This window comes from Ranitomeya imitator, chromosome 2, assembly GCF_032444005.1.
Source record: "Ranitomeya imitator isolate aRanImi1 chromosome 2, aRanImi1.pri, whole genome shotgun sequence".
Classification (NCBI taxonomy): domain Eukaryota; kingdom Metazoa; phylum Chordata; class Amphibia; order Anura; family Dendrobatidae; genus Ranitomeya; species Ranitomeya imitator.
In genome coordinates this window covers 384,113,758-384,131,277 of record NC_091283.1, presented here as the reverse complement: position 1 = coordinate 384,131,277, position 17,520 = coordinate 384,113,758, and the positions used below count along the sequence as shown (strand labels likewise).

At 42.5% G+C, this 17,520-nt stretch overlaps 1 protein-coding gene across 1 annotated transcript; it reads right to left on the bottom strand.

Annotated features, from left to right (window-relative positions):
• Positions 1-223: 223 nt before the first annotated feature.
• On the bottom strand, positions 224-16,244 carry LOC138664082 (oocyte zinc finger protein XlCOF8.4-like). The gene is made up of 6 exons (XM_069750513.1): positions 16,099-16,244; positions 15,790-15,969; positions 15,583-15,706; positions 15,402-15,499; positions 11,088-11,178; positions 224-1,295 (listed from the first exon to the last, which is right to left on the bottom strand). The coding sequence occupies exons 1-6, from the start codon at positions 16,174-16,176 to the stop codon at positions 661-663; spliced, it is 1,206 nt and encodes a 401-aa protein (XP_069606614.1). The 5' UTR covers positions 16,177-16,244; the 3' UTR covers positions 224-660.
• Positions 16,245-17,520: the final 1,276 nt, after the last annotated feature.

Genomic DNA, 17,520 nt, shown 5'->3' with positions numbered 1-17,520 from the left:
AGTTTTTGATGTACCAGATTTTCCACATCTATTAGATTCACTGCATTTTATCACATACATTTTTAGCACATTTTTCATCTGTGGTTTTTGCCCCCTTTTGATATGGTACTTTAAAAAAAAACTGGATACTTCCCGTTAGCTTTGATAAAACATTATTGATAAAGTAATGTGCGAGTAACATTTCTGTTGTAGAAACGCGCTAAAAACACAAGGACATTTTTTTACTTGCGGAAGTTTAATAGGAAAATCTGCAATTTAATGCATATTTACCTGCAGTAACCACCAAATCGCTACACGACCAGCTCTATCCTCATCTACTGTATCCTCACCCATCCCTTGTAGATTGTGAGCCCTCGCGGGCAGGGTCATATCTCCTCCTGTGCCAGTCGTGACCTCTATTGTTTAAGATTATGTACTTGTTTTTTTATTATGTATACCCCTTTTCACATGTTTAGCACCATGGAATAAATGGCGCTATAATAATTAATAATAATATTTACTAGAAGAGAAATTGACATTTTGCCAATTTCAAAAAAGCACTGTAAGTCAGTCTCATACACTTTACTGGAACTATAAGACACTTTTTTTGTGCAGCAAAAATATGCAATGTCCAAAAAGCCCCAAATACTCTTTGTGGGAACATAGCCTAAAACTATGAAACTATAACAAGGTAGGATTTCTGTGAAAACTTTTAGCACATTCTGAACATGAAAATGACTTCTCCCATGCGTGAATTCTCTGATGCTTAAGAAGTTTGTCTTTTGCTGTAAAACATTTCCCACATTCTGAACATGGAAATGGCTTCTCCCCCGTGTGACTTCGCTCATGTGTTATAAGAGTTGATTTCCTAGTAAAACATTTCCCACAAAAAGAACATGAAAATGGCTTTTCCCCGGTGTGAATTCTTTGATGTTGAACAAGTTTTGATTTCTCTGTAAAACATTTCCCACACTCTGAACATGAAAATGGCTTCTCTCCTGTGTGAGTTCTTTCATGTGTAATAAGAGTGGATTTTCTTGTAAAACATTTCAGACATTCTAAACATGTGTATGACTTCTTTCTCTTGTGACCTCTTTGATGTCCATCATCCTTTCTGTTATTTTTGCTTTCTTTAACAATTTGTGGTGAAGATAGCATCTGTTGAAAAGAATCAGAGGATAAACTTTTGTTGAGCAGGGCTGTAGATATAGCTGGGATAATGGCATTTTCTGCATATGTATCTGGTGTGACACCATAATCATCTGCAGCAAAATCAGAAAATATCAGAAGTCCCTCTGAGTTCCTGGGAAAGTCATCTGCAAAGAGCAAAATGCATTTTATTAGATTTAAATAATGTTACTGAAATTATATTTACTCTTTATTTTATAACATTTCTGTGTAAAAATGTCTATACAATTGCTAGTTCAATAAAATTTTCAACTGACAAGGACAAGGTTTTGTCACATTAGACCTCGTATGACTGATCCTTACCCCGACTTGCTCCTGACCTGCATTATGTTTAATAAAAAAAAAAAAAAAACAATAAAAAAAAACAACAGGGGTTAAAGCTTCTGGTGAAATATTCTTATTTTATTTCAATATTAACACCTGCTCAGGCCTTGAAGCAGCACGCTGGACCACGTTCGAAACGTGTCGCCAAGCCACATATTTTCCTGTCTCCCGCTTTGCTACTATGAAGCGTTCAATGTTCAAAGTAAGAATATTTTACCATTTCAGCAAAAGCTGTAACCCCTGATGGTTTTTTTATGATTCTTGTGCTTATCAGAGCATTGTTCCGTGCACACTGGACTCTAAAATACGGTGAGATGGTTCCTTTTTCTATTATTGTGATTCATCTCCTGCTAACACGTCCACCTGCCAGACTACTATGTATGACATAACTCGATCTTTAGTAAATATCAGGGTCAAAATGAGATAATTGAATAGCTACAACAGATTTAGTGTACATAAGGGATTATATCAGCAAATTTCCAAAGCATAGAGCTCCTTCAGATCAGAATACATGTAACAAACAACTGTCATCTCAAAACATACAAAAGAGGTGCAAACCCCCAAATGGTATCTCTGCTCACCACACATATAAATACAATTGTATTCCTTAATATATAACTCCATACCAAGTCAGCCTTTTGTTTTTCATGTGGGCTTGTGAATTGAGCCTGCATCTTTGCAAATAATGGCCGTGTCATTCAGCCATCATGTACTTCCAACAGCGGCGAGTGGAGCTCGACCTGTAGCTGTTAACCTGCTCAATGCCGCTATCAAGCTGTGACAGCTGCATTTACAGCATGCGTCTCAGAGACGCACTGTTTTATCCGCCCAACGTGGGATGCCGAAGGGTTGCCATAACATGTGGTGATCATATTTTTCTATGGGTGAAATGTTCTACAAAAATGCTGAAAGGATTGACATGTTGCAGATTTAAAAAAAAAAAAAAAATGCTGCAGTTCTCCAAATCAGTCAGGAAAAAAAAACAAGCATGATTTGCACACAAAAAGGCAGCAATAACGTAACATGTGAACATAGCCTAAATCAATATTTCGATAAAATAAGGGTTGGGTCAGTTTTCTTTCCCTTCAGGAACAATATGTTTGTGGGGGTTTACTCCAGGTTCTCCGCTTATCCTCCCACATTCCAAAGACATACTGATAGGGAAATTAGATTGTGAGTCCCATTGGGGACAGCAATGATAATGTATGTAAAGTGCTGTGGAATAAGATGGTGCTATATAAGCAATGAATAATAAAATAATACATACCGGTAAGGCCGGGTTCACACTGCGTTAGTGTGACCCGTTTAACGGACTACGTTACACCGCGGCATAACGCGGTGTAACGTAGTCCGTTAACGCCGCCATTACTTTCAATGACGGACACATCGCTAGCGCACGCCCACAATGGACATGCGCTAGCGATGTGCCGTCATTGAGTGATGGACCCGAGACGCGGGCTGCAGCGTTTCCGGGTGTGTCACTGCTAGTGCACTGCTAGCGCAGATGGAGCTAGCAGATGCTCCATCTGCGCTAGCGCTGTGCAAACGTCGGCACTTGTGTTGGTGCAGTCCGTTTAACGGATGTGTTGAACGGACTGCACTAACGCAGTGTGAACTTAGCCTAAGTCACAAGAGGGGACCAGCAGAACATTTTCCCACTGTGAATTGGGAAGAGTGGGGAAGATGTTTGCTATTGTTATTGAAATAGAGCAGGAACATTAACCCATAGAGGTAATAAAAGTGAAGGGAAGGAGGTATTTTAGAAGATGGAGAATTAATTAAGAATTTGCTATCTTTTGGAAATATCTATGCCTCTACTTTAGATAAATCAGAGAGGGGAAATTGCTGAATATTTGGAGGAGATCCCCTGTCTTAAGCCATCCAGATCTAAAAAATCCTTGAGGAAGCTTCAATTTTGGTTAAGGAATTTAGAGGAGCAATAAAATCTCTGTTACAAAATTACACCATGGGCTTGGATGGAATTACATCTAAAGTCTACGGAAGATATGAGTTGGAAATTCAGGAACCATAGATGGAAGTATTTAACCCCTTCATGACCCAGCCTATTTTGACCTTAAAGACCTGGCCGTTTTTTGTAATTCTGACCAGTGTCCCTTTATGAGGTAACAACTCAGGAACGCTTCAACGAATCCTAGCGGTTCTGAGGTTGTTTTTTCGTGACATATTGGGCTTCATGCTAGTGGTAAATTTACCCCTAGCACCCCTCAAGGTGCTCAAAACCACATTCAAGAAGTTTATTAACCCTTCAGGTGCTTCACAGCAGCAGAAGCAACATGGAAGGAAAAAATGAACATTTAACTTTTTAGTCACAAAAATGATGTTTTAGCAACAATTTTTTTATTTTCCCAAGGGTAAAAAGAGAAACTGGACACCAAAAGTTATTGTACAATTTGTCCTGAGTACACCGATACCCCATATGTGGGGGGAACCACTGTTTGGGCGCACGACAGGGCTCGGAAGGGAAGGAGCGCCATTTGACTTTTTCAATTAAAAATTGGCTCCAATCTTTAGCGGACACCATGTCGCGTTTGGAGAGCCCCTGTGTGCCTAAACATTGGAGCTCCCACACAAGTGACCCCATTTTGGAAACTAGACCCCCCAAGGAGCTTATCTAGATGCATAGTGAGCATTTTGAACCCCCAGGTGCTTCACAAATTGATCCGTAAAAATGAAAAAGTACTTTTTTCACAAAAAAATTTCTTTTAGCCTCAATTTTTTCATTTTCACATGGGTAACAGGATAAAATGGATCCTAAAATGTGTCGGGCAATTTCTCCTGAGTACATCGATACCTCATATGTGGTCACAAACCACTGTTTGTGCACACGGCAAGGCTCAGAAGGGAAGGAGCGCCATTTGACTTTTTGAATGAAAAATTAGCTCCAATCGTTTGCTGACACCATGTCGCCCCTGTATGCCTAAACATTGAAGCTTCCCCACATGTGACCCCATTTTGGAAACTAGACCTCCCAAGGAACTAATCTAGATGTGTGGTGACCACTTTAAACCCTCAAGTGCTTCACAGAAGTTTATAACGCAGAGCCGTGAAAATAAAAAGTCATTTTTCTTTCCTCAAAAATTATTTTTTAGCCCACAATTTTTTATTTTCACAAGAGTAACAGGAGAAATTGGACCCGAAAAGTTGTTGTCCAGTTTGTCCTGAGTACGCTGATACCCCATATGTGGGGGGGAACCACTGTTTGGGCACAGGCTTGGAAGGGAAGTATTGACTTTTGAAATGCAGACTTTGATGGAATGGTCTGCGGGCGTCACGTTGCGTTTGCAGAGCCCCTGATGTGCCTAAACAGTAGAAACCCCCCAAAAGTGACCCCTCTTTGGAAACTATACCCCCCAAAGAACTTATCTAGATATGTGGTGAGCACTTTGAACCCCCAAGTGCTTCACAGAAGTTTACAACGCACAGCCGTGAAAATAAAAAATCATGTTTCTTTTCTCAAAAATTATGTTTTAGCAAGCAATTTTTTATTTTCACAAGGGTAACAGGAGAAATTGGACCCCAATAGTTGTTGCTGAGTTTGTCCTGAGTACGCTGATACCCAAGATGTGGGGGTAAACCACTATTTGGGCACACGTCGGGGCTCGGAAGGGAAGTAGTGACTTTTGAAATGCAGACTTTGATGGAATGGTTTGCGGGCGTCACATTGCGTTTGCAGAGCCCCTGATGTGCCTAAACAGTAGAAACCCCCCACAAGTGACCCCTCTTTGGAAACTAGACCCCCAAAGGAACTTATCTATATACTAGATGGCAGCCCGATTCTAAAGAATCGGGAGTCTAGAATCCATATATACTTTATTTATTCAAATGTAAGAATAATACAATTAATAAATAATAGTAAGAAAGAACAAAAATAATAGGCAGTATATGGAGAAAACACCAAACAAAAGTTCAAAATTGGTGTGAAAATGTCACTGAACCACTTCACAACTAAATATATATAGTTTTGGTAAATGGTATTATCATTTTTTTGACGAAATTCGGCAGGAGCTTGAAGAGCAACGTCACTGGGCCCGCCTCCACGCAGTAGAAACTTGCTGTGAGGTAAAAATTCAAAAATCACACCAAAATGGCGGGCGGAGTGTGTCACAGTACGGCACGTTTCTGATTGGTCGCTCGCAGCAGGCGGCAACCAATCAGACACTGGACACTGTTGACGTCACTTATCTCCGGACATTAGCTCCGGACATTAGCTCCGGACATTAGCTCCGGACAAAGCCACGGAAGTTGGCACAAATTGCAGGAAGTAGTATTCTAGGCAATTATATATTAGATATGGTGAGCACTTTGAACCCCCAAGTGCTTCACAGAAGTTTACAACGCAGAGCTGTGAAAATAAAAAATAATTTTTCTTTCCTCAAAAATTATGTTTTAGCAAGCAATTTTTTATTTTCACAAGGGTAACAGGAGAAATTGGACCCCAATAATTGTTGCCCAGTTTGTCCTGAGTATGCTGGTACCCCATATGTGGGGGTAAACCACTGTTTGGGTGCACGTCGGGGCTCGGGAGGGAGCACCATTTGACTTTTTGAATGCAAGATTGACTGGAATCAATGGTGGCGCCATGTTGCGTTTGGAGACCCCTGATGTGCCTAAACAGTGGAAACCCCTCAATTCTAACTCCAACACTGACCCCCCCACACCCCTAACCCTAATCCCAACTCTAGCCATAACCCTAATGACAACCCTAACCCCAACACACCCCTAACCACAACCCTAACCCCAACACACCCCTAACCCTAATCCCAACCCTAACCCTAACCACAGCCTAATCTTAACCCTATTTCCAACCTTAGCCCTAATTCCAACCCTAACCCTAAGGCTATGTGCCCACGTTGCGGATTCGTGTGAGATTTTTCCGCACCATTTTTGAAAAATCCGCAGGTAAAAGGCACTGCATTTTACCTGCGGATTTACCGCGGATTTCCAGTGTTTTTTGTGCGGATTTCACCTGTGTATTCCTATTGAGGAACAGGTGTAAAACGCTGCGGAATCCGCACAAAGAATTGACATGCTGCGGAAAATACAACACAGCGTTTCCGCGCGGTATTTTCTGCACCATGGGCACAGCGGATTTGGTTTTCCATAGGTTTACATGGTACTGTAAACCTGATGGAAAACTGCTACGAATCCGCAGCGGCCAATCCGCTGCGGGTCCGCAGCCAAATCTGCTGCAGATCCGCAGCCAAATCCGATGGCGGCGCCCATGCAGCAGCCGGATAGACACCGGGAGGCACACGGGAGGTCGGTAAGTATGATGGGGGGTGATTGGACAGCGGGGGGGACCGGACAGCGGGGGGAGCGGACAGGAGGACGGAGGGGAGCGGAGGACAGGAAATGACAGGACAGAGGACGGAGGGGAGGTGATTGGTGGCGGGGGCACATCGCGATCTCCAGCCATGGCTGATGCTATTGCAGCATCGACCATGGCTGGATTGTAATATTTCACCAATTTTCATTGGTGAAATATTACTATCGCTCTGATTGAAAGTGAAAGTGAAACGTCACTTTCAACAGCCAATCAGAGCGATCGTAGCCACGGGGGGGTGAAAAAACTCCCCCTTCCCCCCCCCCCCGGGGCTAAAGTACAATTCCTCCCGTCCCTGCAGGCTGGGTGAAATTACAGTTAACCCTTTCACCCGGCCTGCAGGAGCCCAATCCAGCCATGACGCATATGCTGCGTCACAGGTCGGAATGGCACAGGTTTTCATGACGCATACGCTGCGTCAAAGGTCGGGAAGGGGTTAATGCAACCTTTGTAAATGGTCATTTGCCGAAATCTACGACAGAAGGGAGTTATTTCTCTAAACCTTAAAAAAGGGAAAGACCCGCTAAAAGGAAGTCATACCGGCCTATTACAGACATGAAATTATTGGCAACGGTTCTTCCAGAAGGACTAAAATAAAGTGATTAGTACAATTATTCACAGTGATCAGAACAGGTTTTTGCACTGAAGAAGGGCCCATACTAGCCTGTAGAGAGTATGTGCATTGTGTCATTAGACACAACAAGGCGTTCGTTAAGGTGGAGTGAAGATTCCTATGAAAAGTAATGGTCAGTTTTGGTATAGTAAAGTACTCTTTTAAATGGGTTAAGCTTTTGTACCAGTCCCCCAGGTCAGGATGGACATCAATGGTTAAATGCCTGACCCGTATTATTCACTAATTTATCGAATTTCTTGCTATTAAATTCAGGTGGGATAAAACATTCCTAAATTTGATTGTGGCGGAGAAGGTGACAAAATTCAGCTATATGCAAATGAGATATTAGAGACAAAAAAAAATAAAAATAAAAAAAATAAGAAAATTAAAAAAAAAAAATTATTCACCGTTGAAATGAAAATAATCATAATTGGTAACAATGCATCTGTAAAAGTCCTTTCTATAATATAGGATGTAATATTGACCTCTTGGCTACAAGCTGCACATTTCAAGATGTATTTGGATTTGCATTTATTTCATCATAAGCAGCTGAATATACCGTATATACTCGAGTATAAGCCGACCCGAGTATAAGCCGACCCCCCTAATTTTGCCACAAAAAACTGGGAAAACTTATTGACTCGAGTATAAGCCTAGGGTGGAAATGCAGCATTTACCGGTGAATTTCAAAAATAAAAATAGATCATTATTTCCCCATAGCTGTGCCATATAGTGCTCTGCACTGTTCATATTTCCCCATAGGTGTGAACCATATAGTGCTCTGCACCGTTCATTGTGCCCCCTAGCTGTGCCATATACGGTGCTCTGCACCGTTCACTGTGCCCCATAGCTGTGCCATATACGGTGCTCTGCACCGTTCACTGTGCCCCATACATAGCTGTGCTGTGCCATATACGGTGCTCTGCACCGTTCACTGTGCCCCATAGCTGTGCTGTGCCATATACGGTGCTCTGCACCGTTCACTGTGCCCCATAGCTGTGCTGTGCCATATACGGTGCTCTGCACCGTTCACTGTGCCCCATAGCTGTGCTGTGCCATATACGGTGATCTGCACCGTTCACTGTGCCCCATAGCTGTGCTGTGCCATATACGGTGCTCTGCACCGTTCACTGTGCCCCATAGCTGTGCTGTGCCATATACGGTGCTCTGCACCGTTCACTGTGCCCCATAGCTGTGCTGTGCCATATACGGTGCTCTGCACCGTTCACTGTGCCCCATACATAGCTGTGCTGTGCCATATACGGTGCTCTGCACCGTTCACTGTGCCCCATAGCTGTGCTGTGCCATATACGGTGCTCTGCACCGTTCACTGTGCCCCATAGCTGTGCTGTGCCATATACGGTGCTCTGCACCGTTCACTGTACCCCATAGCTGTGCTGTGCCATATACGGTGCTCTGCACCGTTCACTGTGCCCCATAGCTGTGCTGTGCCATATACGGTGCTCTGCACCGTTCACTGTGCCCCATACATAGCTGTGCTGTGCCATATACGGTGCTCTGCACCGTTCACTGTGCCCCATAGCTGTGCTGTGCCATATACGGTGCTCTGCACCGTTCATTGTGCCCCCTAGCTGTGCTGTGCCTTATACGGTGCTCTGCACCGTTCATTATGCCCCCTAGCTGTGCCTTATACGGTGCTCTGCACCGTTCACTGTGCCCCATAGATGTTCCACATAAATTTGTGCCGCCGCTGCCGCAATAAAGAAAAAAAACCACATACTCACCTCCCTTGATTGCAGCTCCCAGCGTCTCGTTCCGGCGCCTCCATCTTCCCAGCGTCTCTGCTCTGACTGATCAGGCAGAGGGCGCCGCGCACACTGTATGCGTCATCGCGCCCTCTGCCTGAACAGTCAGAGAGCAGAGACGCCGGGAAGATGGAGGCGCCGGCCGGGAAGATGGATCGGCGCCCGGCGGCTGGAACGAGGACAGGTGAATATGCTATACTCACCTAGTCCTGGCGATCCTCGCGCTGTCCCCTCCTGTCTTCGGTGCCGCAGCTTCTTTCTCTATCAGCGGTCACCGGCACCGCTGATTAGAGAAATGAATAAGCGGCTCCGCCCCTATGGGAGGTGGAGCCGCTTATTCATTTCTGTAATGAGCGGTCCCACGTGACCGCTGAAGAGAGGAAGAAACTGCAGCGCCGAAGCCCGTGGGACGGCAGGGACAGCGCGAGGATCGCTGGGACTAGGTAAGTATACCTCAGCGCCCTCAGCCCCTCACCTGCCGACCCCACCGCTACCGTGACTCGAGTATAAGCCGAGGGGGGCACTTTCAGCCCAAAAATTTGGGCTGAAAATCTCGGCTTATACTCGAGTATATACGGTAAATCTTTTTCCCATGAGTCTTGAAGTTATCTCAAAGTCTTATATTTTGCAGGACAAGTTATACGTTTGAACAACACCATTGGTTTAAACATATCGTGTACTGGAAGACGGAAAAAATTCAAAGTGCTGTAAAATTGCAAAAAAAAGTGCATTTCCACAGTTGTTGTTGTTTTTTTTACGATGTTCACTAAATGCTAAAACTGACCTGCCATTATGATTCTGCAGGTCATTACGAGTTCATAGACATCAAACATGTATAGGTTCTTTTTCAAGTGAAGTGGTGAAAAAAAAAATCCAAACTTTGCTAAAAAATGTTTTTAAAAATGGCACCATTTTCCGAGACCTGTAGCTTCTCCAGTTTTTGTGATTTGGGGCTGGGTGAGGGCTTAATTTTTGCATGCCAAGCTGATGTTTTAATTGATACCTTGTTGGTGTAGATATGATCTTTTGATCGTCTTTGTTATTGCATTTTATTGCATAGGGGCGACGAAAAACACATAATTCTGGCGTTTAGACTTTTTCTCGTTAAGCCATTTAGCGATCAGGTAAAAAAATTTTCATATTGATAGATCGGGCGATTCTGAATGCGGCGATACCAAATATGTGTATGTTTGATTTTTTGTTGTTTTATTTTGAATGGGGCGAAGGGGGGTTATTTGAACTTTTATATTTTTTACATTTTTTTAATACATGAAATTTTTTTTTTTTACTTTTTGCATTCTTCAATAGTCTTCATAGGAGACTAGAAGCTGCAGTTACCCGATCGGCTTTGCTACATAGAGGTGATGATCAAATCGCATGTATGCAGCAGAAATGCTCTCTTGCTATGAGCGCCGAACACCGCATAGAGGTCTGCTGAAGAACTCTGGTTGTCATGCCAACCCATCAGTAATCCGCGATCACGTGATGGGGTCACCGATAGGCGGGATTTCTCATGTGCTTCCCGTAAGCGCGAGTTAAATGCTGCTGTCAGAGAATGACAGTGGTATTTAACTAGTTAACAGCCGTGGGTGGGTCGCGATTCCACCCGTGGCTGTTGAAAACAGCTGACATGTGCCATGAAAGATGTGGGCTCAGTGCTGGAGCCCACATCAAAGGCAAGGAGTCTTATTATTATGCCCAACGTTGGAAAGGGGTTAAACTTTCACATTAAAATGTGTTAAAAAAAAGAAAAAAAAAAAGGTAATTTTTGTTCTGACATCAAATCAGTAACAAACACAAATACATTCTGTGTGAATAAATCATCTCGTCTTTAGAATCTGGGAATTCTCTGCATTTAGTGGTCACTACTCACCTGTGCGGTTATCTGTAGGAATCTCCTCATTACACCACTCATCACCTCTCACATATGTCTCTGTAGTATCAATATGGGTCAGATGATTAGCCTGAAACAAAGATTGTAAAAGACACAGACAGATGGAGAAGTCATGTGAAATGATTCAGAAGAAAATAAAAGATCATAAATGAACATGACGACCAAAAAAATAGCTGCATGTCTCCTGTTTAAATCCAACATGTTGGTTGATAAAAATTGTAACCAGCATTCTCGAAAACCAGAAAATTGTGAGAAGATTCAAACATCCAGTGTCTATGATCAGCTTTACCCTGTCATCTCCACCAAGTATAAAAGATACACTGAATGGCCACATTATTAGAGACACCAATCTAGTGGCACGCTGGACCTCCTTTGATCTTTAGGAATTCGTCAATTTATGACATCATATATTCCACTATGTGATTAAATAATTCCTAAATGAGATCGAAATAACTTCTTGCAATTGTGACAAATTAGATGGAGGTGCCGATAAACTCAGGACTACCCATTCTACCTCATCCAGCAGATGTTCTACAGGATTATGATATGGGTACTGTGAAGGCTGGGGAAGCAAGAAAAACTCATGGGCATAATCCTGGAAGCAATCCATTACTATATGACCCTTGTGACATGGGTCATTCTCATTCTTCCAGGAAAAGGATGAATTTGCATCATCACAATGCTTAGGTAAGCCTTAGTATCCAAACATCCATCCACAGACATCCAAGAACTTGGGCTGTGCCAAGAAAACATTCCATGGACCATTACTCCACTTCCACGATCCTGAGTGTGGGGAACTGGATTGATGCTGCTGGTGTCAAATTCTGACCTTCCCATCCTTTCATCATGATGCCACAGAAATTTAGATTCATCCGACCCGGGAGCGTTTTTCCACTAATCAGTGGTCTAATTGTTGCACTTTTCCTCTCATTGCTTTTGCCTTTTTGTTTTTCTGTTCAACTTCTAATATACTGTATCCCAACTGTGCTTTTTTGCATCAAGCATTTAACCAATTCCCAAATGAGTGATTTTCCATTTTTACGCTCTTGTCTACTTCCCAGAGCCATAACTTTTATTATTTTGAATTCTGCCGTCTTGTTTTTTGCCGGAAGAATTATAATTTTGAAAAACATTCATTTAATCATGGAAAGTACTGGAAAACCGGGATAAAAATCTCCTAGTGCAGTGAAACTGCATTTTTAAGTGGCTAGAGCTGTGTGATGGCTTGTTTTTCACGTCGTGAGCTGATGCTTTTATCCTTAGGACACAATTACTTGTTCTCCAGCATTCTGATAGGTGCACAAGACTACAGGTTGCATTCAATCTGAACTTCTATCATCAAGTTATATAAATTAATCTAATCGGAATATATAAAAAAAAATTGGATTCACTAGATTCCATTTTTTGTGTGTGTGATTTGCTTTTGGCCAGGAAAAAGGTTAAAAAATATGTAATACTCACCTTCCCTCAGCCCTCCCCATAGCGATCCTTCCGCCATTGGGTCTCTGATTGGATCTTCTGCCTTTCTTCCCTATCTTCCTTCTGGGCCAGGTCTCTCATTCACTAGGCCACAGGCCGTCAGGTGGGTCATGTTCAAAGTGACCGCACGTGGTGTGAAGCATGGCAATGATATTTATCATTTCCAACAGCATGACATGGGGCCTAGTGAACGAAGAAAATGCCGGAAAGAAAAACAATAAAAGATAGATAGGAATAGAAGAGCCAATCAGAGAACCAGGAGGACAAGATTAAAGGTACGAGCTGAGTCTGGGAGAGGAATGATCTATTTAGCACTTTCCTGGCAGATTTAATTTGCTATTTATTCAATGTGAATAGAATTTCCCCACTAAATTGAACAAATCAGTCTTTAAGGCTATGTGCACACGTTGCAGATTTTGCTGCGGATCTGCAGCTGCGGGTCCGCAGCAGTTTTCCATGAGTTTACAGTACCATGTAAATCTATGGAAAACAGAAACCGCTGTGCCCATGCTGCGGAAAAAAACGCGCGGAAACGCTGCGGTTTACATTCCACAGCATGTCAATTCTTTGTGCGGATTACGCAGCGGTTTAAACCTGCAGGTGTAAAACGCAGGTGGAATCCGCAAAAATCTGCATAAAATTCGCGGTAAATCTGCAGGTAAAACACAGTGCCTTTCACCTGCGGATTTCTCAAATCCACTGCGGAAAAATCCGCAGACCTAAAAAATACGTGTGCACATAGCCTAAAACTTCTGGTAGATTTATTCATCTCTAATGAGTTGTTTACATGCACAAGATCCTCTTTTATTGGACATTTGATTTGATCACTTGTACAGTTGTGCTCAAAAGTTTACATACCCTGGCAGAATTTTTGCTTTCTTGGCCTTTTTTCAGAGAATATGAATGATAACACCAAAACTTTTTCTCCATTCATGGTTAGTGGTTGGGTGAAGCCATTTATTGTCAAACTACTGTGTTTTCTCTTTTTAAATCATAATGACAATCCAAAACATCCAAATGACCCTGATCACAAGTTCACATATCCTGGTGATTTTGGCCTGATAACATGCACAGAAGTTGACACAAATGGGTTTGAATGGCTACTAAAGGTATCATCCTCACCAGTGACCTGTTTCCTCGTAATCAGTGTGTGTGCATAAAAGCTGAGTGAGTTTCTGGGATCCAGACAGATTCTTGCATCTATCATCCAGCCACTGACTTTTCTGGATTGTGAATCATGGGGAAAGCAAAAAAGTATCAACGGATATACGGGAAAAGGTAGTTGAACTGTATAAAGCAGGAAAGGGATACAAAAAGATATCCAAGGAATTGATAATGCTAGTCAGCAGCATTAAAACTGTGATTAACAAATGGAAAATCAGGGGCACTGTAAAAACAAAACCATGGTCCAGTAGACCAACAAAAATGTCGTCCACAACTACCAACTGTTTGGGATGCAAAGAAAAACCCACAAATAACATCAGCTGAAATACAGGATTCTCTGAAAACTAGCAGAGTGGCTGTTTCAAGATACACAATAAGGAGGCACTTGAAGAAAAATGGGCTGCATGTTCAAGTCACAAGCAGAAAGCCATTACAAATGCAAATGCCACAAAGTATCTTGCCTACAATATGAAAAACAGCACAACTACAAGCCGCAAAACTTCTGCAACAAGGTACGGTAATTTGGAGTGATGAGACCAAAATTGAACTTTTTGGCCACAACTATAAACGTAACATTTGGAGAGAGGTCAACAAGGCCTATGATGAAAGGAACATCATTACTACTGTAAAGCACTGAGGTGGATTGCTGATGTTTTGGGGATGCGTGAGCTACAAAGGCACAGGAAACTTGGTCAAAGTTGAAGGAAAGATGAATGCAGCACGTTATCAGCAAATACTGGAGACAAATTTGCACTCATCTGCTCGGAAGCTGCACATGGGACGTTCTTGGATATTCCAACATGTCAACAATCCAAAACACAAGGCCAAGTCATTGGCTACAGCAGAACAAAATGAAGGTTCTGGAATGGCCATCTTAGTCTCCTGACCTCAATATCATTGAGCCACTCTGGGGAGATTTCAAGAGTGCAGTTCATGCTAGACAGCCCAGGAATTTACAGGAACTGGAGGCTTTTTGCCAAGAAGAGTGGGCAGCTTTAACATCTGAGAAAATAAAGAACCTCAACTACCACAAAAGACTTCAGGCTGTCATTGATGTTAGAGGGGTCAATAAACGGTATTAAGAAATGGGGTATGTGAACTTTTGATCTGGCTCATTTGGATGTTTTGGCTTGTCATTATGATTTAAAAAGAGAACGCACGGTAGTTGGAAAATTAATGGCTTCACCCAACCACTAACCATGAGTGGAGAAAAAGTTTTGGTGTTATCATTCATATTCTCTGAAAAAAGGCCAAGAAAGCAAAAATTCTGCCACGGTATGTAAACGTTTGAGCACAACTGTATACTGTTGACAGTTTTGTATGTAAAAACCCCATATGGTTGGAAGTTTTAGAAATATTGGTCCTTAGCCAGCACCGATAATCCTGTCTTGTTAGAAGTCTGATTGCTTGATAGTTCTATTCTAATGTGAATTTAGTATGAAACTGATGCACAGAAAATTGATCACTTGATTTTATGCACAAAGTTGGTTACATGTCTGATTTCTAAACAGAGAGGCTCCAGTATGGTGGGTGTATCTAATAAACTTGCCATTCAGTGTATAATACTGGTGTATAAAACATATAAAACAAGACCTTCACAGCCTTCTACACATCATAGGGGAGATCTCATGACACCTACTCTCCATCTACCTGATCATCTTGAGGAACATAGAGATTTTCTTTTTTACAGTCCTGTGGAAGAAGAAAATGGGGACTTCTCTCTGGTGTTGTCCTCTCATTGGATAGAACTGGAGAAAACACAAACAGGGACTAAATTTATTCTTTACATACAGATAATTATAGGCAGTGTGTATTTAGTTCTGTCTATTACCTGGTGATGTCAGGGGCTGGGGAACCTCCATCATGACGTCCTTATACAGATCTTTATGTCCTTCTAAATACTCCCACTCCTCCATGGACAAATGGACTGTGACATCCTGAAACCTTATAGGAACCTGACACATACAATTATATAGTCATCCTCCAGATCCCTTCATAGCGTTACTATACAATGTCCCAGCATTCCCAGCAGTGTCACCTCTCCAGTCAGCAGCTCAATCATCTTGTACGTGAGTTCTAGGATCTTCTGGTCATTGATGTCTTCATGTATCAGTGGGTGAGGTGGAGGCCCCTTTATTGGACTCAGGGGTCTTTCCCATCCCCCACACACAGAGGCCTGACAGCACTTGCTAGAGGTCTTCTTAACTACTGTGTAATCCTGGTTATGGAGAGACACATTAATAAACCTCACTACAGACATTTCCAGAGTCCTCACCTTTCCAGTTCTGTTCTTCTGTTATTCCCATAGATAAGAATGATGTAATGTGACGTCATCAGAATCTCTCACCTCTCCAGTAAGCCGAAAGAGGATCTCTAAGGTGAGGTGTAATATTCTCTCCTCCATCTTGTCCCATTCCCTAGGCATCCTTGATGGGTCAATCAGGACAATTCTCTTATATAGAAGATCTCCACTGAGAGGATCCGATATTGTAGGGTTCTGAATGGGATGAAGATGTTACATCAAAAAGATCCCATGTAAGAAATCTCTGGGTCTGTTACTGGCTTCACATGATCACTACAGTACATCCAGTCATGGCCCCGTCCTGCCACCGCTCAATCCGATTATAGTCACATACTGATATTTATTACTTAATATCTACAATCCAACACCAAAAAAGCAAAACAAATCTAAAAAAAACACCAAAACATTGACCCCTTCTTGACATCAGACGTAATAAGTAGTGATGAGCGAATATACTCGTTGCTCAGGTTTTCCTGAACATGCTCGGGTGATCTCCAAGTATTTGTTAGTGCTCGGAGACTTAGTTTTCTTCACCACAGCTGAATGATTTACAACTGATAGACAGTTTGATAACGGGCGGATTTCCTAGCAACCAGGCAACCCCCACATCTACTCAGGCTGGCTAGAAGCTGTAAATCATGCAGCTGAATCAACGAAAACTAAATCTCCGAGCAGTCACAAATACTCGGAGACCACCCAAGCATGCTCTGGAAAACCCGAGCAACGAGTATATTCGCTCATCACTAGTAATAACACGTCCCTGTGTCTTCGGCCTAAATGACCAGGGACGGATTATTACATCTGATCGAACGCCTCTGCACACGGGGGGGGGGTGTGCAGGCGATCACCACCGGGTGTCAGCTGATTCTGACAGCTGACACCTGGCAGTAAGTGTCAGGAGCGGTCTGTGACCGCTCTCGGCACTTTAACCCCCGAAATGCTGCGATTGGACATGATCGCAGCATTCCATAAGTTGGCAGAGGGCTAACAGCCCCTCTGCCTTTGGATCGGAGACCCCACGGTGACATGGAGTCCAATAGTTGCCATGGTGACCCGATGTCACGACGACATCCGGGTCACCAGACCTAGCAAACTTGCTGATTATGCACAGTGCATGATGAGCAAGTTTGTCTATCAGTGCAGAGCTGATAGTTTCTATAGCATGCAGATGTTGCTTCATCTCCATGCTATAGAAGTGATTAGCCTGCAAAAAAATGATTGTGCCATAGTGGGACAAAGTGGTAAAAAGTTAGAAAATAAGTAAAAAAAAAATGTTAGTAATTGTAAAACTATTTTTTAAAAACTCAAAAATAATAATAAAAAAACCCAAAAGATATCGAATCTCTAAATAAATATTTGAATGGAAAAAAACCCCAAAACAATAGAAGTACACATATTTGGTATCACCGCATCTGCAATGATCGGACCTATAAAACGGTCGCACTAATTAACCTCTTTAGTGAAAAC